This window comes from Pristiophorus japonicus, chromosome 3 (assembly GCF_044704955.1).
Source record: "Pristiophorus japonicus isolate sPriJap1 chromosome 3, sPriJap1.hap1, whole genome shotgun sequence".
Taxonomy (NCBI): domain Eukaryota; kingdom Metazoa; phylum Chordata; class Chondrichthyes; family Pristiophoridae; genus Pristiophorus; species Pristiophorus japonicus.
The window spans coordinates 261,480,983-261,507,060 of NC_091979.1; the positions used below are offsets into that span (position 1 = coordinate 261,480,983).

At 44.1% G+C, this 26,078-nt stretch overlaps 1 protein-coding gene across 9 annotated transcripts in view; it reads left to right on the top strand.

The window, feature by feature from the left end:
- The window catches only part of ablim1b (actin binding LIM protein 1b), a 569,062-nt gene that overhangs the window by 202,394 nt on the left and 340,590 nt on the right, over positions 1-26,078 (top strand). Inside the window, exon 1 of one of the 9 annotated variants that reach the window (XM_070876583.1) lies at positions 7,148-7,382. The exons of 7 other annotated variants lie outside the window; for them this stretch is intronic. In XM_070876583.1, coding sequence (XP_070732684.1) covers positions 7,361-7,382 — 22 coding nt within the window. In that variant the 5' untranslated portion in view covers positions 7,148-7,360. Of the gene's footprint in view, positions 1-7,147; positions 7,383-25,670; positions 25,726-26,078 lie in introns of those variants that run through there. One more of the 9 variants, XM_070876588.1, reaches the window with a different exon arrangement.

A 26,078-nucleotide genomic window follows, 5' to 3' on the forward strand; every position in this document is an offset into this window, starting at 1 on the left:
AGTGTCGACACTCCAAAAGTACTTGATTGGCTGTAAAGCACTTTGCGACGTCCAGTGGTCGTGAAAGACGCTATATAAATGCAAGTCTTTCTTTTACAAAGGGAGGTGTCCAGCTGCTTCAAACGATAGTGTTTCTTGACAATAAAACGGGCCTTAAAATATGTACTAAAACACAAAGATAAAAAGCCATAATGTAGAATGCTACTAAATTAAAGTTTCAAACTACGTGCTTTGTTTCTTCACCAAAGAAAAAGCACTGGGGCCGAAATTGGTGAAGGCCCCCGTCCACCCAAAGGACCGCCGAGGTACCTGATGGTACTTTGGGCGGGGTTTTCATCAAAAAGGTCCTTAAAAGGGCAGCGGGTGGCAAAAGAGGGACTTACGCCGCCAATCTGGGCAGCAGCCGGTGGGAGCTCCCAATCTCGGCAGCAAAGGCGCTTGCCGCCCAAGTGCTGCTGAGGATGGAGTCGGGCCCACGGAGGGCCAAAGACTTGAAAAGGAAAATCATCAAAAAAAAAACCATCGGAACACCTTCAGGGGACCTCATCCTGGTAAGTCGCTGTAAAGAAAATTTTAAAAAAATGTTTACTAACGTTTTTTTTCCACTCTTCATACTCACCGTCGGGGATAGAACAGCCTCCAGCCAGCGGTCCTTCCCCATTCTGGCGCCGACTCCCGTCCGCATCAATATGGCATCTCGGCGGGCGGGAGGTCAGTTGCACCACTCGGCCGTCCGCTGACGTCAGCAAGCGGTTCCCGGCGGTGCTCTTCTCCCGCTCGCTCCACACAAATGGAAAGTGGCACTGGTCAACTTCAAGAGGAATGTGGGTGCCAGTCGGCGGCAGTGGGCGGTAAGGCCGTCAATTTCGGGCCCACTGTCTCTTAGCTAAAGACATAATTATTTAATTCAAATGTGTTTACGAGCCAGAAGAGCTGTGCGTCATTTTATCAGGAAATGACACCATCAATCATTCTATTTGTTGTGATTTACGTCAGAGGGTTATGCAAAAATAAAATGCTAATCACTTGTTAATGGACACTGGGCTCTTTAATGCTCCATTTACATTGACATGCAGCTGTCAGAAACATCTCCACTTAGGTCCATTGAACACTTCCCACGCTCAGTTTTAGATAAGGAACACACTCAGAAATGATGTGGCTCAATGATATGCAAAATGAAAGTATAAAGGTATGGTCACTGACATAGCAGTCAACTCAGCGGGGTAGGATTATCCAAAGGTAACAGTTGGCTTAGCACTGAGGCTGGAAAGGTGCTGGAACCAATGTTAGTTTTCAGTAGGGTCGCAGTCGAAAAATAATGGGCCAGAAAATGTTGATCTGTGGCATGATATATTGGCCCTTTATATTGAACAAAATAATAGAGGTGTAGTCCGATTTAATTTAGTTGTTAATACCTAATACTAGACTCACAAATGAGCCTTCTTTTGAATATATGCCTTTAAATATAAAAAATAGATGTAGAGGACAGACAAGACAAGAATGAAAAAGTGATGCATTAAAAAAAATTTGAAGGAAGAAAAATGGAAGATAGGAATTGTGTATTACGGTGGTTTAGAATCCTGATTTTTCACCTCGCGTCCCTGGGTTTAAATCCAGTCTAGAGAGATGGACTGAAGATTGGTCTTCTCTCCAGCAGCAGTTAAGGATCTTAAATTAAATGAGCTTTAGCAGTTTATAGGTAGAGCCCGGTAAAGATAAGCCTTGAGTAAATAAGGATCCATAAGTCAGGAGTTGATTGGGTAATGTCTCTCAGGACTCTGAGGAAAGATTGAGTTTGCAGCACAACACTGTATTTCAGAACATTGCCCCTGAATTTGCGGTCGGAGGCTTCCCACGAGATGACTCTGATCCGCAAATAAAATGCCCGCGTGCCTGGTGGTCCGGTAACGATGGAGATTGGCGGTCCTGGGCCTGTCCAAGTACCCGCGGGGTGCACGCAGCTCTCAAGCGCCCCTGGAATCACATGGGCCGGCCCAACCAATAAAAGAAGGGAATCCGCATTCATGCTTATGGGGATTCCGTATGTACAGAAATCCCATAAGCAAGAATGGAAATGTCCCCAAAATACATTTAAACATCAAATAAATAAATAAAACTCATCATATATAAAAGTAATTAAAATGCCATTTCATTAAGTATTTAAAACAAACATTTTATGTTTTGAAAAATAAATGTAAATGTTTTAAAGGGGCTAAAAATAAAGTTGCCTTATTGCACAAGTTTGTTAATGTATAAATGAATGAAAAAAATGTTTTTTAATGTTTTTTTAAACTCTTATGCTGGTAAAAGCAGGCCTTATGCCTGATTTTATCAGGCATAAGAATTTCATGGGCATTCACTGGGCAGAAGTTGGGCAAATAGCCCAACTCTCCACCCTCGGTTGCCCTTTTACCGGGGATGTGTTGGATCAGGCAAGAAAATTCTTGGCAGATCGCAAGTTCAGGGTTTTCACACATGTGCTTCGCAGAGGAAAACCCCAGAACTTGCGCCACCCTGGTACTCACCCATAAGGGCTGAAAATTACAGGCCAATGGGCTAGAACCTCCACTTTTGTGCTTATCACCAAAAATGGGTGATATTTCCAGCGTGGGCGGTAAAAAGAGGTTTTCAGATCATCGGCTTCTCGCCCATTCTCAAAGCACCTAGTCTCCATTTTTGAAAATGGGCGTTTACCGTGAGCGATCTGAAATGGGCGGTAGCGTTAAATTTTTTTGACCTTCTGCTGTAAAGTGTCGCCGTCCTTAGCGACGGCATGGCAACGCTCAATTCCCGCGATTCAAGAGATCAAGGGTCATCATGACATGCGCAGAAGAGGAGACAGAGAGGGAGCTCAGAGACACTGAAAGCGTGTGTGGCTGTTGTGTGAGTTTGTCTGGCTGTTGTGGGAGGCACGAGGGAGATTCACCAGCAGCAAAAAGCCTACTAAGCACCAAGACAATAGTTGGCACTGAGTTTTTGTCCAACAAATAAGATATAACATGGAAGGGATGGAGGAGGCCCTGGAGCTGGTAGCCAGGAACACTAGTGGCAGAGGGCTTCCAGTGGTCCCAGAGCACGGCACTGCACCCCAAGGTGCCGCACCCCCATTGCCAACCACACATGAAAACCAGCAGCAACATCTTGCTTCTGGCTCAGAGCATGTTCCCACCTCAGGACCGTTCTCCCCGTATCTGTCCAAGCAGCGTTTCGGCCATCACTCCCCTCACCCCCCCCCCCCCCCCCCCCGCTGCCAATGAAGCATTGTCTGAGGAGCTCCTCGGCCAGGTGGCTTGAAGTCAGGTGGGGAAGAGGAAGGGGTAGAGGGGGGGGCAGGGGGGGGGGCAAGGGTTGGTTTAAACAGAAATACTGATGATTTCAGACTAATGTTCGGTTTAAATGTTTTTTATTTAAGAAAACCTTGTTGCGCATTGGCTCAGATAGCTACACTGTTACACGCTGGTGATTCCTTGACATCAAAGGGTATAATTACATTTAACTTCAATCAACTTAAACTTTAATTGTCACCAAGGTGATGCCCAACATTGATGTATCACCTGCACACCCAGCAGTGTGTCAGCCTTGTAAATAACACCAACGTTCTTTCAGGCAAAGCGATCATTGATGAGCTCCTGACGTAAGGCTCTTGCAGCTATCATGCCACCATGGGCCCTTTCAGGCAGTCTACAGGGGGGTGGGGGCATGGCTTCAGCGTCAGCCTGAATGTCTGGGCCGATGTCAGCATCCATCTCCTTGTCCTCCTCTTCCTCTCTCTGGTGAGGTGGACTGTCAGAATCACCAGGCAATTAATGTCCCCTCCTGATAGCCAAGTTGTGCAGCATGGAGCACACCACCATGAATTGAGCTACCTGCTCAGGGTGGTATTGGAGCTCGCCTCCTGAGTGGTCCAGGCATCTGAAGCGCTGCTTCTGCACTCGTGGTTTTCTCCACGATATTGCGAGTTGCTCTGTGGCTCTCGTTGTATCGCCTCTCAGCTTTGGTGTGGGTGTCACGCAGGGGGGTCATCAGCCAGGTGGCGAGGCCATATCCTTCGTCATCAAGCATCCAGCATTGACCTTGTGGCTGATTGTTAAACATGTCAGATACAGTGCTCTCACGCAGGATGTGAGCATCATGGATGCTGCCCGGAAATTGAGCATTCGCTGCCAGTATAATTTGCTGGTGGTCGACAACCAGTTGGACATTCAGGGAGTGGAATCCCTTGCGGTTCCTGAAAACCTCTGCATCCTGAAAAGGTGCCCCCATCGCAATGTGCGTACAGTCTGTTGCTCCTTGGGGAAGTTTGCAATTCTGGAGAATCCTCAAGTCCTCTCACTCTGTGCCTCCCTGGTCATAGGGAAGCTGATCAAGTCCCTCCTGCATGTGTACAGGGCTTCAGTGACCTGTCTAATGCAGCAATGTGTGGCATGCTGAGAAAGTCCGCAAATGTCTCCAGCTGTGGCCTGAAAAGAACCCGCGGCGTAGAACGACAGTGCCGCGGTGACTTTGACCTCAACTGACAGTGCAGTATTGATGGTGCTGGCAGGCTGCTGATCTGCCTTTATCAGCTGGCATACCTCAGTGATAACCTCTTTGTGGAAGCGCAGTCTCCGAAGGCAGGTGGTGTCGGGCAAGTCGAGGTAAGAATCCTTGTCCCTATACTTGCAGGGGGTGTAACGTCTGGTCCTCCTCATCAGTCTGTCACTTCGTACGTTGGGCACATAATGCTGTGGAGCGTACCTTCGGCGATCTCGAGTCTGCTGCATGTAATTGGTCACCAAGAGACGGTGAGAAAGGACAGGCCCCATTGCAATAGCTCTCTGTTTTCCACCGATTTGTCACAAACAATGAATACACCTATTCAATTTCAGTCGGTCACAGTCTGGTCAAGATGTTTGTAGAGATGTTCACATCAACTCCAACGACCTCCAGAGTACATCCGAACTCCTCCGAGGTTGAAGCACAGCAGCCTTTTAAAGGATGCGACATGTGATGTAGAACATGGTGTCCATAACATCATTTCAGCGGTGATTAGTTCCGGTTAGTTCCATTTTTTCTGGGCGTTTTTTTGGGCGAGCGATATTGTGGGCAATATGTGTGCGAGGTGGTGAAATTGACGCAGGGCGATCTCTTGGCCACTAGTTTCGATAAATATGCTCTTTACGACAAAAAAAAGTGGGCGGGCGCTATTATTGAATCTCAGTGCGGAAAGTAACGCTGGGCGATATTATGGGCGTTGATTTCGCCCATTCTGATGATTCCTCCCAAAAAAGTGGGCGGGCGGGAATATTTTTTCCCGGTGTTAAGCACATGGGGAAAGTAACGCTCGCCGATAAGTTTTCTAAAAATGCCCGGCAGTTTCCATTTCGTGCCAAAATGGGCGATATCTGGGCGTTATACATCATTTCAGCGGTTAAGTGGGCGTTAAGCATGCAAAAAAAGTGGAGGTTCTAGCCCATAGACTTTTAAGATTGCAATTGAGGATATCATTCATTCATTATACATTTGTTTTTTGCACCGTAACTGCCACAGTGACAGAGTGGAGCATGCATGAGCTCCACACTATCTCTAAAACAAGTTAAACCTGATCTTATAGCTTGTATGGAGGAAGGCAGAATGAAGTTGCTTCCACAATGTGCAAGGTTTTTAAAGTGTGGGCCTTGCACAGCTAATTGGAGAATTGCTGGCACTCACTAAGCTGAATGAAGACACATTTTTAGTGTTTCTTTTCTGCCTCCTGATAGCTTTACATTCAGCTTCGGCCATCTGTGTAAGGTCTGCCTTTTGGTAACCAGCCAAGCTAGCATGGTGTCCTGTGCAATGTAAAAGAGATCCCGGGAAAGAGTGGCTTAGAGTCGGAGATGCTGCAATGAATCTTGATTTCAACACAGTAAGGAGACAGGAAGGAGAAAGAATGGGAAGGAGCTTTATATGTTCATTCTCGGGATGGACATTCTGTGCCCTTGCTACCCTCACTGCTTCCTCCAATTGGTGTTCAACATAGAGAAGTGCTGATTCATCAGCTGAGGGAGGGCAGTAGGTAGTAATCAGCAGGACATTGCCTTGCTTGTGTTTGATCTGAGACCACGAGACTTCATGGGGTCCAGAGTCAATGCTGAGTGCCACAACAATCCAACTGTATACCACTGTACCCCCACCTCTGGTGGGTCTGCCCTGCCAGTAGAACAGAACATACCCAGAGATGGTGAAGGATTCAGCGAGTATGACTATGTCAAGCTATTGCTTGTCTAGTTTGTGGGCCAACTTTGGCATCAGTCCCCAGATGTTAGTGAGGAGGACTTTGTAGGGTCCATTGGGCTGGGTATGTGTTTGTCGTGTCCTGATCCGATGCCTAGGTCACATTTGTATGGTCTGTCCAGTTTTATTCTTGTTCTTCTTTATAGCGGCTTGGTGCAACTGAATGGCTTACCAGGCCACTTCAGAACGCAGTTAAGAGTCAACCATGTTGGGTTGGGACTGGGTCACATGCAGGCCAGAGTGAGTAAGGACAGCAAGTTTTCTTCCCTACGGGGCGTTAGTGAACCACTATCCAATAGTTTCATGGTCGCTTTGTTTTTTTTACTGATACCAGCTTTATATTTCCAGATCTTTTTAAATGAATTCAAATTCTCAAACTGCCATGAAGGGATTTTGAACTCACATTATTAATCCAGGCCTCTGATTTACAAGTCCAGTAACAAAACCACTATGCTACCATACATGGTAGGAGCAAGAGAGGAAATTTAGGAGAAGTGATGATTGTGGTGATACTGTAATGATAAATTAGGCAAGGACAGGAAAGATTGCACTGTGGAAAGATTACACAGCACTGTCATGCCTCACCTTGGGGAGCACAGAATTCTGAGCTATCTTTTTAAACCCTTAAACAAAGATGACGACAAATTGAGAACCATGTACACACGTTACGCTTTCTCATGCAAAGGTAACAGCTGTGAAAATGCCTCCACCCTCAGCAATTTTTATCTGTTTTGCAGAGGTCAAACATTGAAAATAACAGCAGAGACAGCAGCCCCACCCCTGCACTTTTCTGATGTCTGCCTTTAAAGAATGTGTGTTTGTGTCATTGAAGGGGCAGGACGACAGAGACCGGTGGAATTTGTATTCACTACACAGCAGCTGTGAATGGTTATTTCAGCAGGGCAGAGTCCACATAGGGAATACACAGCGATTCCTGACAACCAGTCACTCTCGGACCCTGCTTTAGGCTGTCAGAACTGCTTAGCTGCTGCTGTTCAGCCATAGCTAACTGGAAACTAGGGACATTAACCCTGCTGCCTGCTCGAAAAGTATTGTTAGATATAAATCTGGTTTTACGGTCTTTACTGGAGCTACTGCTGATGAGATGGTCATGGTGAATGAAAAAGGTACAGTGTTATTAATTGTTATTTAATTCCAGGTCATTTTCTTTCCAAAGGCAATTTTAACTTCTGCATTTAAACACACATATATATATATAGTTTTTGCCTCTACAAGCACTAAAGAGCTTTAACATTCTGCTTGTTAATTCTGTGCATTGTACACAATCTAAACTTATTCAGTCATTCCATTTTGTGAACTATGTACTTCATCAATGCTCATGATTTAGGGACCCTCACTTCTTGAAGCATTTACTTAAGTTTTAGGCAGTTCCATTTGTAATTAACAGTAATGGTTTCTAGAGAGTCAGTCATGTTGTTTATATGTTATTCAATGAACTTTATTACTCATACATACTGCCCTAATTTCTTCTTATGTGGCTCGGTATCAATTTTTTTATCTTATAACACTCCTGTGAAACGCCTTGGGACGTTTTACTATGTTAAAGGTGCTATATAAATATAAGTTGTTATTGTTGTATTATAACTCAAATTTACAGATGAAATGAGAAATGTTTACTATTTTGTATCATGGTCCAATAGTATAATTGTGCAGTATGTTTACTCAATGTGATAAACTCCCAAAATAGCACATAAAATATAGTTTGCAGGATGGATTAGAACACCAAGAGGTATTTTCTGCTGTAAAATTAGAAAAGTTTCAAATGCAGAGCTAATATAGGCTACATTTGTGCTTCTTAAAACAAAGAGCCAGACTAGCTGAGTCCATTTACTCACATTGGCTTTGTTGAGTGTTTGGAAGGAATTCCTGGATAGGGATAGAAGAAAACCTGTGTAGGGGAGCTAATGCAGTTCACCTCTGATATTCTGAGCTGGACTTTCAGGTGGAGGATTTTTCGGGCAGCAATGGCGGCGGGATGGTAAAGTTTACGCCAGGAAATGGTTTGCATCTGCAGCCACAAAATTTAGCAGCTGGGCCCTGAGTGTGGGGCAGAGTGCTAAGGGAGGTGTTCCACAACTATATTAGGGCACAAGGCCGGCTGAGCAACTGAAAATCTGTTGCTAAAGCGCCGGCCTCGGTGTGCCCTAAGAGAGGCTTCTCTGGAAAAAAGAATCGCCACAAAATGCACAAAAAACATTGAGCACCCCACATTAGGATAAATCGCAAAGATAAAAATAAAGAAAACAATCAACCGTACCTCATTCATTATTGATTTCACTCACCACCGCTGATTTTCCAGGCCGTCCCACTGCGACGCGCTACAGGGTACTAGACAGTCAGCGTCGAACAAAACTCAAAGCACAGTCGAAAGCGGTGGCGTTGCACTCCTGGATGGTGCTGCTCAGTGGCCCCGCAAAACCGGCAACTCGTTTACCAGCGGGGCGGTGTAAGCTGACCGCCGCCCGGAAACCATTCTCGCCGCCATTACCGCCCCTCCTCATGAACCAAGGCGGAAACATACCGAAAATCCAGCCTTAGAGACGTTAAAGTGTAAAATTGTTAGAGGATACTGAATGAAATGTTATCTAGGAAACACAATGATCTTATTTCCATGAAGCTGGTGTCGCGACAAACTTGCCACTAGCTAGCTAAACTGTTTTAACTAGCAGTTCACTGCATATGGTGCAATGCTGCCAGATGAAGGGAATTCAGATTCTGAAAACTAGCCACTAAACTAATTTAAAAAAAATTATTTGACAGAAACTGTTTGCCATGGTATTAAATGGTCACAAATCATAGAATCATAGAATGATGCAGCACAGAAGGAGGCCCTTCGGCCCATCGTGACTGTGCTGGCTCTTTGAAAGAGCTGTCCAATTAGTTCCACTCCCCCGTCCTTTCCCCGTAGCCTTCCAAATATTTCCCCTTCATCAGATTTTATTGTGGCAGACATTAGTCATTTGGTGTTCTGGCCTCTTGTACACACCAGATGTCAGGAAATTCCAGAACTAGTTACTTCTCAGTTTATCAACCAAGTGTCAAAAGCCGCTGCCATCTCAAAACTATTTTACAGAGCAACAGCCCTTTGTAAATGAGTTAGCAGAATAATTTTTCCTAGTAACAGACAAACCAATATGGTTAACTTGATGGAAGAAACAATAGCTTGCATCTATATAGCACCTTTGCAGGTGAGAAATGTCTCTTGGTCCTTGACTAAGGCATTTGGAAAAAAATGGACACTGAACTAAAGGAGATATTAAGAAGAGTAACCAAAAGTTCAATTACAGAATGGATTTTAAAGAGGAGCTGGAGGTTGAGATATAAGGAGTTTATGGAAGGAATTTCAGAGCGTAGACAAAGGTGGCTAAAGACAGGGTCGCCAGTGGTGGGGCAAAGGGATGTGGGTAACAAACTGTCCCGACCTCAGCAGCGTGAAGCCCGGGAGATTTTAACTCCTTGACCTCATCTGCATAATCGTAGTCAGATTCCCACCCAAAACTGGTGGGAAGCGGCAGCATGAGCGGAAAGTTGGCAGGAGCAGGCGACTACCTGAGACCAAAGGGACGATCACTGACACTTAGCTAAGGCTTGTGGGTGTGGGGGGTGGGGGAAGGGGTGGTGTGGTGTGGGGATGGGTGCGGGGGGTGGTGGTGGTGCGGGGGGGGAGGTGTGCGGGGGGATGGTGGGGGGGGGAGGTGGTGCGGGGGGGGGGTGCAGTGGGGTTGGGTGGTGTGGCGGGGGGTTATGGTGCAGGGGGGAGGTGGTGCAAATAACATAATCAGAGCTCAATCTGCATATTTAAAGAAGGACCCCATCGGTTTCTGGCTGGTACCTTCCCTCCTGCCCAGAAGAGCAGGTTAAATTCGGAAACTGTGGGCAGGGAGCAGGACCACAGTGCGTAAGTCCCATGGACGATTTTAATTGCCCGCCGCCGAAACTGTGGTTTTGCGATATAATTCTGCCTTTCTGGAATAATCTAGGAACAGTGATGTTCTGAAGAAAGCCAGAATATAAATCTCTCTGGAATTCCACAAAGTTATGGGCTGGCTTGGTGACTCAGTTGAAGTTTATAAGTGCAGTTAATTATCAACAGAGTAAATAATCACTAAAGAATGTTCCAAAATACATAATATTGATAGCCCATTCTACCTTCTGACAGTTTTGGTCACTTTGTGAATCTGTGGACCCGTTTTATGGACCTCCACCCGTTAATTTTAGAATTGCCCTGCAGATGAAACCCAACTCAATTTAAGACTAATTTCTCAGCTGGGGCTCAGTAGGTAGGGCTGACAATAAATCAGACCTTCCTTGATGATTGCCTGAGATTGTATTCATTAGCACAAAGAAGAGTGCAGGGCGATTTGATAGAAGTGTTGAAAATGATGAAGGACTTGTACTGAATAGATAGAAACAAATTGCTTTCAGTGACTGAAGGGTCAAGAACAAGGGGACATAGATGTAAGAAATATAGGCCACAGAACAGAACCATTTTCACAGAGGATTGTGAAGCTGCGGAATGCACTACTGGCGTTCGTGATTTAGGCAGAGATCATACCATTGCTAAATAATAGATTAGATAGGTGGGTGCAGGAAAAGGGAATACAGGGAGATGGGAACAGGACTGTGGGATTAAAACTACTGCTCATGTGGGGGATAAATACCACCATGGATTGATTAGGCCGAATGGTCTGTTTCCATGTTATAATTTCTATTTAATTGTACAATTCCTCTATGAGCAATGGAACTCTTAAAATGGGTTTGAGGCTTTTTAGTATTTGTTTTGCTTTACATTACATGTTTAGTACAGTATTGTGCTATTAATCGTTTCTGGAAAAAAAATGGCAGCAATTTATTTTGAGAATTTTCTTTTCTTCATTCTAACAGAATGTTTGCTTTAAGATAAAGTCTTCAGTATTGTCTGTTAATTCATCAGAGGCCAACTACGATTGAAGCATTTACAAATCTTCAGTAACACAAGCACTAAATAAACCGAGGATGTGAAAAGGAACTCTTATAACATAACCTTTACAGGTGCTCAGGGAGTTATAAGGCATCTAAGTGGAGTTGTTTAAATTAGTAATGGAGATGGGTGTGGGGAACGGTTTAAATGTGTCCAGTCACGTTAGTCCATACTAACTGACATTGTAAATGGTTGCCTCTCCTCAGGTATTGTCCTACCTTCCAAAACTGCTGTCATCACCCCATCCTTTAAAAAAACACTCTTGTCCTTGCAAACTATCGGCCAAACTTCCTTTCCTCTCTAAAGTCCTTGAACTGTTGTTATCTCTGACATTCTCTGGGACCAAGGTGTATTTTGCATCCACATCCTCCTCAACCTTTGACATGGTTGGCCATACCCTCCTCTTCCAAAGCCCGACATTTGTTGCACAGCTCAGTGAGGTTGCTCTTGAATGCTTCCATTCTTGGCTATCCAAAGTATCTCCAGCAATGGATCTTTTTCCTGCTCCTGCACCGTTACCTCTGGAGTCCCCCCAAGCATCCATCCTTGGCACCCCCTCTTCCTCGGCAACATCATCTGAAGACATGGGGTCAACTTCCATATGTACGCTGACAACACCCAGTGATAGACAGTGCTGTCAGACTGCTTATCTGACATCCAGTTAAACATTAAGAAGACTGAAGGCATCTCTTCAGCCCCCACCACAAATTCTGTATCCTTTTGTTCCAATCACAGGCCACTGTCTCAGGTTGAACCAGACTGTTCATTACTTCGGTGTCCTATTCCAACCCGTTTCCTCTGCGTCACAAAGACCATCTCTGTCCTTGCCTCAGCCCTTGTGCTGCTGAAACTCTCACCCACTTCTTTGTCAATCCCCCAAACTCAACCACTCCACTGTTCTCCTGAGCAGCCTTCCATCCTTAACCCATCATAAACTTCAGTTCATCCAAATCTCTGATGTCTGTATCCTGTCCCACACAAAGTATTGCTCATCCATCACTCCTGTCCTTGCTGACTTACATTGGACCTGCAACCGCAGAGCCTTCAATTTAAAATTCTCATTCTCATGTTTAAGTTCCATCATGTCCTTGCTGCTCCCTATTCCTGTAACCTCATCAAGCCCAGCCATCTCCTCAGAACACCCTGTTCCTCCAACTCTGACCTCTAAACAACCGCCTTCCACTTTATGCCACCATTAGCGACCGTGCCTTCAGCCAACTATGAACTATGCTCTGTAAATCCCTCCCTGAACCTTCCACCTCCCTCTTCGCCTTTAAGAGCCTCCTTAAGACTTACTTCTTCGACTAAGCTTCTGGTCACCGCTCCTAATATCTCCTGCTTTGGCTTGATGTCAATTTTTATCTGCCTACGCCTCTGTAAAGCGACTTTAGATGTTTTTCTACATTAAAGGTGCGATATCAGTGCAAGTGTATTGGTGATATTCTTTGCATTTCCTTGGTGCAGTCTTTAAATACAGAAGAAAAGACAATAATTATTAATACTTGAATGGACATGATTGGTTTACAATCCTGTGTGCAATAACCTTTCTGCAACCAAATAAATAATTTAACAGTATTGAATTTTTTTTTTAGCTTAAAAAAATGTGTAGCTGTTTTGTACATTGTGTACTTTATATTAGATCGTGTTCGAGGGAACAGACAAAGGACATCAGGATATGAGGTCAAAGGATTCATAGCAGCTACTGCACAAGTGATGCCCCCTGGCTATGCCCATACACAATGGAGATGGGATGTTTTCTGGAAGCCTTCTTCACAAGTGGAAGAATGCCTGAGAGACTCTCCATTCATTGATTTGAGAAGAAATTGCTCAGTTCAGATCTGGGGTTTGGCATCCGTGTCGGCTCTTTTAATGCTAAGTGCCTCGAGAGGATTATTATTTACATTTTTTACTCGAGGAAGTTATAACTTGTCTGGGCAGTGAACTCGTCACCCAGCATAACAACCACACAGGATTTGCAGATGGCCTCTTTCTTTCTTTAAGAAAAACTGTAAACGCACACAGAGCGCAGTGGTATATTGAAGATAAATAATCATTGTAACTGCCTTTGCTAAAATACATGTTAATGCTATTTATAAAATTGCTTGAAAGGAAGGGACTGCCTGTTGTGCTAATGATGCAATTATGGTTTATTCTACTAACACCTGGTGATATTGGTGTAGCTGCTGTATAGTCCACTACTGTGTCCTTATAGTTCAACAGAGTAGTGAAGTAAATGGGAACTTCTTCTTAATACCAGTAAACATGCAACGTTAATCTCATTTAATCTTCTCTTGTGGCATGACACTCTTCTAAAAATAACTAAAACAGCTGGTTTGTGTGGGGGATAGACTGCAATCATCTCCTGCACATTGCCATTGTTGATTGGTTTTGTGATTAACCTTGCACCATCGCCCAGTGACTAATCATGCCCAAAGACATTGATTGATGGTTTTCATGGAAAAATGAATAGAATCGCAAAATTTGTGTCCTCAAGGCACAGGTTAAAGATCCAAGAATCCCCTGCAGTAAGAACAGAATTTGACTTTTTAAATATAATTTTTCCTGGGATGTGGGTAATGTTGGGAACACTGAATTTATTACCCATCCCAACTTGCCCCGGGAGGGTGGTCATGGGCCTTCTCATTGAATTGCTGTAGTTCTTTTGGTGTTGATGCTCCCACAAAGGTGTTATGTAGGATTTCCAGGATGGTGTGCCACTTGGAGGGAACTTGGAGATGATGGTGCCCCCACAACATTGCTGCTCTTGTCCTTCCCAGTACAGGTAGCAATAACTTGGTGAATCATTGAGTTGGTGAGATGCAGCACGTCTGGTAGATCATACGTCGGGCAGCCACATTGGTGGTGGGGGTGAATATTGAGTCCAGTGACAAGGGCGCGATCAAGTGAACTGCTCCAGCATGTATGGTGTCAAGTTGCTTGACTATTGTTGCAGCTGCACCCATCGAAGTAAATGGTGAATGTTCAATCATTCCACCTGACTTATGATTTGAGTCTTGTAGATGGTTCACAGGCTTTGGAGGCCGGGGTGGGGGTTGCGGGGGGTGGTGTGAGGGAGGTTAAGAGGTGAGTCACTTGCAGAGTACCCAGCATCTGCCCTGCTCTTGTAGCCACTGTGTAAATGTAGATCACCCAGTTAAGCTTCTCGTCAATGGTGGCCCGCAAGATGTTGATGGTGGGGAACTTGGAAATAGTAGTGCCATTGAAGATCGGGAGGAGATGACTGGGCTTTCCCTTGTTTGAGATGGTCATTACCTTGCCCTTGTGTGGTGCAAGTGTAACTTGTCACCTGTCAGCCCAGGTCTGGTGGTTATCGAGGTTCCGTTGTAGGTTGGCACGGACTGCTTCAGCATCGGAGAAGTTGCGAATGGTGCTGACCGCTGTGAAATTGTCAACGATCAGCCCAACAACTGATCTTGCGCTGGGTGGGGGAGGGGGAAGAACTTTGATAAAGCAACTGAAGATAGTTGGGCTGAGGATACTTCCCCAAGGAATTTCTGCAGTGATCATTACAGATTAGTGGCCCTGTCTATCTTATACTGCATGCCCTTACTGACCACTTCCTCATTTTGATAGCACCTTGTTTGTGCTATCCTAACTTAAAATAATTGTTATAAAAAAAAGTCATATGACAAAAACACATCATCCATTCCTATCTGTTCTGACACAGAAACATACAAAATATCAAGCTTACATAATATTTTTATAGATCTCAATGCGCATCTCACCACTAAATCTTTTAAATAAATATTTCAGTTCTCCTTCTGCATTCTTGATTTACACATGTGTCTAAATGTAAGAATTCACTGCGATTAGCAACACAAATCGTTTGATAGGCACAATTATTTCTTGCAACTGTCAAAGTTAAGGTTTTATCAGTTTTGTGCGGCCAAAAAGAAAGAAAGACTTACATTTATATAATGCCTTTTTTGACCACCGGACTTCTCAAAGTGCTTTACAGAGAATGAAGTGCTTTTAGAGTGTAGTCACTGTTGTAACATGGGAAAGGTGGCAACCAATTTACGCACAGCAACTCCCACAAACAGCAATGTGATAATGATCAAATAAACTTTTTTAAAGAGCTTAGTTCACATTTATTTCAGCTTACAGTGTTCAGTTAGAAGCAGTATTTTAAATTCCTTGTTAAATATTTGAATGAGCTGCTCAGCAGAATGGGTGTCAGTGTTGGTGACTGGAACATTGTGATATTTAGCTTGAGAGAGAGAAGGGAGTCACAAACCAAGGTTTTAAATGGAAGTCTGGCAAACTTTGAAGGGATGAGACATAAATTAACCACAGTAATCTGGGCAGAATGATCACAGAGAAACAGTGGGTCGTATTCAAAGAAGTATTTGGTGCAAGTTAAAACCAGTATATACTCCTAAAAGACAAAAGCTCCATTTGTGTAGTTATGCAATCATGGTCAACAAATGAGGTAAGAAACAGTATCAAACTGAAAGAAAAGGCTTACACAAATGCAAGGAAAAGTCAAAATCCAGCTAACTGGTAGAGCTATAAGAAGGGATACAAAGTACTAAGAGAAAAAGAAAGCAACACTAGCATTTATACAGCATCTTTCACGACCATCGGACGTCTTAAAGCGCTTTACAGACAATGAAGTACTTTTGGAGTGCAGTCACTGTTGTAATGTGGGAAATAGGGTGCAAATAGGGAATATGAAACTTGCAAGGGATATCAAAGGGATAGCAGTAAAATAATAAATATACTAAGAGGAAGAGAGTGGAGAAGGGGAAAACAGGCCCAGTAAAAACAGGTACAGGTGATGCTGTAATCAAAAATAAGGAAATGTCAGACTTGTTAAATGAATACTTTGTATCCATCTTCACAGTCAATGCAGAGGATAAAATACCAGAGGTACAAGAGAAACAAAAAATAAGTCAAGGGGAGAAACTTATTGATTTAACATGAGCTGCAATAGCAAGCTTTGGTCAAGCTCAGAAATGGTACACAGGAGAGTAGCTAGGGGGTTAATTTGATTAAGTCAAGTAAGACAACCCATTGATGTGGGGAAGTGAGGCGTGCTCATTATTTTTGATGATTATATGAAGACAAGTAGTCATTGAAATAAGAATCTGATCATAACTCTTATTCTGCATGTTCACGCACTGTGAAATAAAACAGCTTCATGAAGACCCATCTTCCAACACTTGCATCACTTGTGCAGCCTTCCAGGTAACTGATACAATAGGATCTAAATTAAAGGATTATTACGTTGACAAAAAAGACAAATGAGTTTGCTTGCATCTGTCTCCATTCAACCTGTATCCTGACTCAGTATAACCAGTATCAATTTCTTCAATAACTACCAGCAGAACATGTTCTAGATTACCGTCTAAGTATTACTGGGCCAGAATCCTAGGATGGGGTGGGGGGGGGGGATTGTCCGATGAAGAGAGATTGAGTTGACTAGGCCTATATTCTCTAGAGTTTAGAAGAATGAGAGGTGATCTCACTGAAACATACAAAATTCTTACAGGGCTTGACAGGGTAAATGCAGGGAGGATGTTTCCTCTGGCTGGGGAGTCTAAAACTAGGGGCCACAGTCTCAAAATAAGGGGTCAGCCATTTAGGACTGAGATGAGGAGGAATTTCTTCACTCAGAGGGTGGTGAATCTTTGGAATTCTCTACCCCAGAGGGCTGTGGAGGCTCACTCGTTGAGTAGATTCAAGACAGGGATTGATAGATTTTTGGATATTAAGGGAATCAAGGGATATGGGGATAGTGCAGGAAAGTGGAGTTGAGGTAGAAGATCAGCCATGATCTGATTGAATGACGGAGCAGGCTCGAGGGGCCGAATGGCTTACTCCTGCTATTTTTTATGTTCATTTGCAATGGGTATGACAACGTACTCCAGAGTACATCGTCATGCCGCCTTTGAAATGGTCCAGAAGTTCGGGATTTCTGGATGCGCTTGCAACAAATCCCGAACTTGCGATCTGTCAATTTATAACGTTCCATGAAGTTGGTGGAATGAAGCTAATTAGGAACTAAATTGCAATCCTGTAAAGTAATTGCAATTAAATCTGATTACGGGATTCCTTTCTAAAATGATGCAAAATCTAATTCTGTTTCCTGATTGGGGGACCAGGCCCATGTGATCTCAGGCACGCTTCCGCACAGGCTGTGCCCCTGGCATCCGTGAGCAATTACCCTGACCTCCATTATGCAGTGTCGGAGAGCAAGTTTACAAAGGAGGGCCCCCATCAGGTAAGTGCGTATTCTTTTCGCAGGTCCACAGCGTACTCCAGAGCTACACTGCGGACCACAATATTTTGCGCATTATCTGCTAAAATACCTTGCATTTGAAGAAAACCCTTTCTGGTAATTTTTGAAGGCAACAAGGCATAACATAATGTGACTTTAGTCCTGGTAGGTGGTAATAGATTACTTTCAGTGGATAATTTACTAAGCTATCATTTAAGTAATTTTCTTCTCAGACAGTAACATCTACAAAAGCAAAATACTGCGGATGCTGGAAATTTGAAATGAAAACAGAAAATGCTGCAAATAATCAGCAGGCCAGGCAGCATCTGTGAAGAGGGAAAAGAGATAACGTTTCAGGTCGATGACCCTTCGTCAGAACTGGAAAAAGTTAGAGATGAAACAGATTTTTAAGCAAGTGTAAGGGTAGGGGTAGGGAAAGGGGGAGGAGAGGGAAGAACAACAGGCAAGGTCTCTGATAGGTTGGAAGGCAGAAGGGATTAAGAGACAAAAGGCAGTTGTTAATGATTCTGCCATTTCCATTCACACCTCATCTGGACTTATCTTTTGTTTCTTTACTTGTCCCATTACCATCTCCTTTTGCCTTACACCATCGTCTATTTTGTCTCTTAATCTCTCTCCCTGTCCCTACACTTGCTTAAAAATCTGTTACATCTCTAACTTTTTCCAGTTCTGACAAAGGGTCATCGACCTGAAATGTTAACTCTGTTTCTTTCTCCACAGATGCTGCCTGATCTGCTGAGTATTTCCAGCATTTTCTGTTTTTATTTAACATTATATATGGTCTCCCACCAGCAGAATGGAGAAGGGTATTTATCTCAGTAAGAAGCAGGACCAGGATTGCAAGAAGTAATAAGTACACCGTGTGCAATGTATTTGCTTCATGGGTTCTTTGCTTAAGAATTCATGGCAACACATTGCTATTAAGAACTAGTTGGTTTATTAACAAAGGTTTAACAACCAAGTACACATTACCAGTTCATCCATTAGGCTCACAACTGCATACCTCATCATGGATGACCTTGACCCAACTGGCTGGGGTTTTATTGAGTCTTGTGAACATCATGTGACTGGCTAAGCCACTCACAATGCAACAGCTCGACAAACATGTGAGCATACTCATAGGTGTATACATTATACCGTGCTTCCTCTCCCCCTCCAAAAAAGTACCCTTTGAATATACTTTGGTGTCTTGCTTCAGATTGCCGAAGAGAATCAGTAATTCATAGTGATTTAATTATTTTCCACAGGATGATGAAGGTGTGGCATGAACTAGATTTTCAAACTAGAATTGCAAACTAGGGATCTTCTGTTTATATTTTACACATACAAAAATTGCATAATGTAATACCAACTAACAGATTTGGCAAAGTACACTGGGCAATATTTGCTATTTATGACTTTGCATTGATATCTGTACCCTCCCTTGCCATATTGTTCTCAACCACTCTGATTTAATTTGTAAGAGGCTACTTCTTACTTATACCAGTCAGATTATTTTTGTAGTTGCATCACCGTCCCTGTTCCATTAAATTCAATTTGAGAAAGCTAAGTATGATTTATCTCAAATGACTACTGCCATTAGTCAACACAACCTGATCTGAATACATGCATTACTGAGCTGGTTAAATATGAAATAGATATACAGCAGTTAGTGCAGGATGCACAGCTCAGGCTCCTTCACGTAGCTTTACTAAGCTTTGTCACTAAGTATAATCATTTTTCAGCCGCTATATTGTCTGCTGTGATGATTAATGGGTCTAGACAACATAAAATATGAATTATTTCAAAACGCAACTTATAAGGTAGATTGATGGAAGATTGAACTCATTTAGCAGCAAAGATTAAACGAGATTATTTTACTATGCCCCGAGATGGCCTACTCCTCCTGCTATTTCTTATGTTCGTATATTTTAGACACTATAGTGACTCATTAAAGGAAATGCTGGAAATACACAGGTCAGTCAGCATCTGTAAAGAAAAAAAAGAGGTAAATGTTTCAGGTTTCAAAACAAGAGACAGCGGAATTGTGTGTGTATTCTATTTTTAATATCGTAAGAGAAGCCATAAATTTGCCCAAGGCCAGCAACGTAGCTGGGACAGAAATCCAACAGAAAGCGACTGGTGCAGCTGAGAAATGTGGAGGGGAGGGGGGAGGGTGGCAGTAATGCCAGGGCTCTGCACCGAGGATCATAGCCAGAGAATTCCAGCTGGATCGAGGGTGGGCAGAAATTCCAGTTGCCTCGTGGACGCCTGGCATGTCAAAAGGAAATGGGGCTGATAGGATGGTATCACCAATTGCATTTCCTCCTGGGCACTATTCAGATAAACTGGTTAATGTCACTCCAGTGTACTGGAGGCTGTGAAAATGAAGGGGTATAGTACTTGTGAATGGTGGTGGAGGGCCCCACAAGGGATTCCAGGCCTGCATCTTGGCCTGGAAACTCCAGAAGATTGAATGCAGGTGCCCATTAAGTACTCATATTGGCACTGGTGATTGCCTATTTCATTCATATTTCCTCACCCCAGAAACCCCACCGAGATTGGGAGCTCTTCAGTCTGGCTGATTGTGATTTCCACTCCACTGCAGGCGATGGGGCAGGGTGGTAAGAATTTTTTAAAAATTTGATCATGGGATTTGGGTCTGAACCTGGGCTAATCAGTGGCAAATGAAGTTCAATTGGGACAAATTCAAGCTACTGCATATTGGAAGCAAGAATAGGAGGTTTGTGTACTTCATGAATGGGATAGAACTTGCCAAGCGAGATATCTGGAAGGGACCTTACATGGGGCATTGGTTGGCTCGTTGCTCACCATGTTCATACAGTGTCAGATGACAAGCAGCACTGTAAATAATCCGATAGTAAAAATCCTTTGGTTTCAAGCTGTACAGTGACCTGGTTAGGCTACACCTAGAGAATTGGTTGCCCCAACATGAAAAATGCAATCAAGCCATAGAAGTAGCAAAGGAGAGTAACAAGGCTGATTCTGAGGGGGCGTAAATGCCCCTTTTTATAGCCCCGTTAGCACCTCCGAGGGGCACCAATGGGACAGGGGAGGGGGGCGCTACTGCCTCCCGGGAAATTGCCTGGGAGTTTGTGGCGGTCCTGGGCCGCCGCTCAACCAGCGATGATGTCATCACCGTGCGCAGTGAACCCTCACCGCGACGCGCCAACCCCCCCACCGTCCCAACGACATAGGTAAAAAAGGGATGAGGTCCTACAAAACGAATTTAAGGAGCTAGGAGCTAAATTAAAAAGTAGGACCTCAAAAGTAGTAATCTCGGGATTGCTACCAGTGCCACGTGCTAGTCAGAGTAGGAATCGCAGGATAGCGCAGATGAATACGTGGCATGAGCAGTGGTGCAGCAGGGAGGGATTCAAGTTCCTGGGGCATTGGAACCGGTTCTGGGGGAGGTGGGACCAGTACAAACCGGACGGTCTGCACCTGGGCAGGACCGGAACCAATGTCCTAGGGGGAGTGTTTGCTAGTGCTGTTGGGGAGGATTTAAACTAATATGGCAGGGGGATGGGAACCAATGCAGGGAGTCAGAGGGAAACAAAAAGGAGGCAAAAGCAAAAGACAGAAAGGAGATGAGGAAAAGTGGAGGGCAGAGAAACCCAAGGCAAAGAACAAAAAGGGCCACTGTACAGCAAAATTCTAAAAGGACAAAGGTTGTTAATAAAACAAGCCTGAAGGCTTTGTGTCTTAATGCAAGGAGTATCCGCAATAAGGTGGATGAATTAACTGTGCAAATAGATGTTAACAAATATGATGTGATTGGGATTACGGAGACGTGGCTCCAGGATGATCAGGGCTGGGAACTCAACATCCAGGGGTATTCAACATTCAGGAAAGATAGAATAAAAGGAAAAGGAGGTGGGGTAGCATTGCTGGTTAAGGAGCAAATTAAGGCAATAGTTCGGAAGGACATTAGCTTGGATGATGTGGAATCTATATGGGTAGAGCTGCAGAATACCAAAGGGCAAAAAACGTTAGTGGGAGTTGTGTACAGACCTCCAAACAGTAGTAGTGATGTTGGGGAGGGCATCAAACATGAAATTAGGGGTGCGTGCAATAAAAGTGCAGCAGTTATAATGGGTGACTTTAATATGCACATAGATTGGGTTAACCAAACTAGAAGCAATACGGTGGAGGAGGATTTCCTGGAGTGCATAAGGGATGGTTTTTTAGACCAATATGTCGAGGAACCAACTAGGGGGGAGGCCATCTTAGACTGGGTGTTGTGTAATGAGAGAGGATTAATTCGCAATCTCGTTGTGCGAGGCCCCTTGGGGAAGAGTGACCATAATATGGTGGAATTCTGCATTAGGATGGAGAATGAAACAGTTAATTCAGAGACCATGGTCCAGAACTTAAAGAAGGGTAACTTTGAAGGTATGAGGCGTGAATTGGCTAGGATAGATTGGCGAATGATACTGAAGGGGTTGACTGTGGATGGGCAAGGCAGACATTTAGAGACCGCATGGATGAACTACAACAATTGTACATTCCTGTCTGTCGTAAAAATAAAAAAGGGAAGGTGGCTCAACCGTGGCTATCAAGGGAAATCAGGGATAGCATTAAAGCCAAGGAAGTGGCATACAAATTGGCCAGAAGTAGCAGCGAACCCGGGGACTGGGAGAAATTTAGAACTCAGCAGAGGAGGACAAAGGGTTTGATTAGGGCAGGGAAAATGGAGTACGAGAAGAAGCTTGCAGGGAACATTAAGATGGATTGCAAAAGTTTCTATAGATATGTAAAGAGAAAAAGGTTAGTAAAGACAAATGTAGGTCCCCTGCAGTCAGAATCAGGGGAAGTCATAACGGGGAACAAAGAAATGGCGGACCAATTGAACAAGTACTTTGGTTCGGTATTCACTGAGGAGGACACAAACAACCTTCCGGATATAAAAGGGGTCGGAGGGTCTAGTAAGGAGGAGGAACTGAGGGAAATCCTTATTAGTTGGGAAATTGTGTTGGGGAAATTGATGGGATTGAAGGCCGATAAATCCCCAAGGCCTGATGGACTGCATCCCAGAGTACTTAAGGAGGTGGCCTTGGAAATAGTGGATGCATTGACAGTCATTTTCCAACATTCCATTGACTCTGGATCAGTTCCTATGGAGTGGAGGGTAGCCAATGTAACCCCACTTTTTAAAAAAGGAGGGAGAGAGAAAACAGGGAATTATAGACCGGTCAGCCTGACATCGGTAGTGGGTAAAATGATGGAATCAATTATTAAGGATGTCATAGCAGTGCATTTGGAAAGAGGTAATATGATAGGTCCAAGTCAGCATGGATTTGTGAAAGGGAAATCATGCTTGACAAATCTTCTGGAATTTTTTGAGGATGTTTCCAGTAGAGTGGACAAGGGAGAACCAGTTGATGTGGTATATTTGGACTTTCAGAAGGCTTTCGACAAGGTCCCACACAAGAGATTAATGTGCAAAGTTAAAGCACATGGGATTGGGGGTAGTGTGCTGACATGGATTGAGAACTGGTTGTCAGACAGGAAGCAAAGAGTAGGAGTAAATGGGGACTTTTCAGAATGGCAGGCAGTGACTAGTGGGGTACCACAAGGTTCTGTGCTGGGGCCCCAGCTGTTTACACTGTATATTAATGATTTAGACGAGGGGATTAAATGTAGTATCTCCAAATTTGCGGATGACACTAAGTTGGGTGGCAGTGTGAGCTGCGAGGAGGATGCTATGAGGCTGCAGAGCGACTTGGATAGGTTAGGTGAGTGGGCAAATGCATGGCAGATGAAGTATAATGTGGATAAATGTGAGGTTATCCACTTTGGTGGTAAAAACAGAGAGACAGACTATTATCTGAATGGTGACAGATTAGGAAAAGGGGAGGTGCAAAGAGACCTGGGTGTCATGGTACATCATTCATTGAAGGTTGGCATGCAGGTACAGCAGGCGGTTAAGAAAGCAAATGGCATGTTGGCCTTCATAGCGAGGGGATTTGAGTACAGGGGCAGGGAGGTGTTGCTACAATTGTACAGGGCCTTGGTGAGGCCACACCTGGAGTATTGTGTACAGTTTTGGTCTCCTAACCTGAGGAAGGACATTCTTGCTATTGAGGGAGTGCAGCGAAGGTTCACCAGACTGATTCCCGGGATGGCGGGACTGACCTATCAAGAAAGACTGGATCAACTGGGCTTGTATTCACTGGAGTTCAGAAGAATGAGAGGGGACCTCATAGAAACGTTTAAAATTCTGACGGGGTTAGACAGGTTAGATGCAGGAAGAATGTTCCCAATGTTGGGGAAGTCCAGAACCAGGGGTCACAGTCTAAGGATAAGGGGGAAGCCATTTAGGACCTTGATGAGGAGGAATTTCTTCACCCAGAGAGTGGTGAACCTGTGGAATTCTCTATCACAGAAAGTTGTTGAGGCCAATTCACTAAATATATTCAAAAAGGAGTTAGATGAAGTCCTTACTACTAGGGGAATCAAGGGGTGTGGTGAGAAAGCAGGAATGGGGTGCTGAAGTTGCATGTTCAGCCATGATCTCATTGAATGGCGGTGCAGGCTAGAAGGGCCGAATGGCCTACTCCTGCACCTATTTTCTATGTTTCTATGTCCCGCACCAACCCCTAAACATTCCTTGGGGGAAATTGCCCCGCCGGCCACGAGAATGGCTGCACATCCACTCTCGGGGCGTTCCTTAAAGGGGAAGGTGCCAGTGCCCCGGGCCGCCATCTTTTTTTGCCTGCCAACTCTCGGGTCGGCTCGACGATGACAGCCCAAGCGTGGTCCGGGCTGGCACCGTGCAGCCTGGCACTCAGCTTTGGTGTCGGGCTGAAGGCCTGATCACACGCTGCCCCGATGGCCTAGTGGAAGACATCAGAAGCCATGCAGAGTGCGCAGCGGCCCTCCCTTTAATCGAAGGGGAGGGGAATTGAAGCGCGCAAGCGCTATGCGGAACATCCGCGTAGCGCTTCCCTCATCGCCCCAGTAGCGCCCCTGTTACCGCCCCCAAAGGAAGTGGAGCGAGCGAGATTGTGATCCACTTCCTTTGAGGGGCAGTAAGGGCAATTCCGCGGTGGGGGCGGGACTTCAGCACCGGGCGCAAAAAGTCCTGGCACAGAGCAATTTCTCCCCCCTAGTGTCAAAAAGAATAGTTCCAAAGAACACTTTGATAAGTTAGGCCCCTTCAGTCTCTTAAAAAGATATTTCAGAGGGGAACTTTATGTAAATATATAACATTTTTAACTGTTCAGAGAAAGTAAACCCAAAATAACACTTTCACATAGACAGGGGCAACAGGACAAGAGGAGACAGGTCCAGCATTGCTAAATATTGTTGGGTGATCAGTAGCAGGAACGGGGTGCTAGGAAGGTTGGCTGATGCTAGGATACTGCATTCATTTAATAAACAACAAGACGCTGTAATGAGAATTGTTATTCTGAGATTGAGATGTGCTGGAGGGACTTCTTCATCCCAATTTATCTTGTGATTTTGTGAATAGAACGTTACCTAGTAGCACTTTATGTTCTATTAAGAGTGGAGTGTCACCACCGATTTCTCTCATATTTGAAATGGTACGAGCAGTGGCCATTCTCTTTAATGGAGGATTCTTTGTGTTTTGGGGTGGGTGTTTCAATTTCCTGGTGTTGTCGGCGCTAAGTGTTTTTGTTATGTACAGCTGCGTTCTATTTGAATGCTTTCTATGCCCATTGATACTCTGGGCACTGTTTATCTTTTCTTCACTCTCCAGGTTTAACTTTGGATTTTTTGCTTAGTTTAGAATGACCTCCTCTCCCTCCCCTTTTCTTTGTGTCTCTTCCCCTATACAAGGGGGCACTTGTTTGAAGCTTCCGTCAGGATTAGGTTCCACCTAATAAAGTCAATATCTAAGTTATATTTGAAAATAAAACCAACTCTAAAAGTCTCTGCAAGTCACAAAACTAACAATGGGTGGGAAAAAGAAAAAGTCACCCTCCTAGTAACAGTCCCTCCCAGTTACAAATATTGTTGCAAACAGGAACTGCTATTGGAAATATAGAAAGGGACATTTTGTTTCTTTAAAGGTGCAGGCCCTCTAAAGTACATCTAAATGATAACTGTCTCAAAATGGATAATTTTGAACAAATCAACTTTGAATCAATTTGGATTAATGCTCATCATTACTAACTACAGATTTAAATAAAAAAGAAAAGCAAAGTACTGCGGATGCCGGAAAGCTGAAATGGAAAATACTGGAAACACGCAACAGGTCAGACGGCATCTGCGGCGAGAGAAGCAGAGTTAACGTTTCAGGTCGATGACCTTTCATCAGAACTTTTTATTTTTAAAAAGGACACTGGGACTCCTTACCTTCCTCCTTCTTTACATCCTCCCTCAATCTGCAGGTCTTTCCAAGCTTGGTGTGATCTAACCATTATGTCTTACTACCTTTTGCAACCTTGGTGGTTGGTGTTCTTTAGTAAGGCCCTTTGCTTTTCACCTAGATTTCTCATGTTAATACATTGATTCTTAGCAGCAGACAATTCTAACTAGGTCCCGTTTTAAACAAATCTAATATAAGGAAACTTCAAATTTGTGTGTTTTCTTAGGGGCTATTCACTA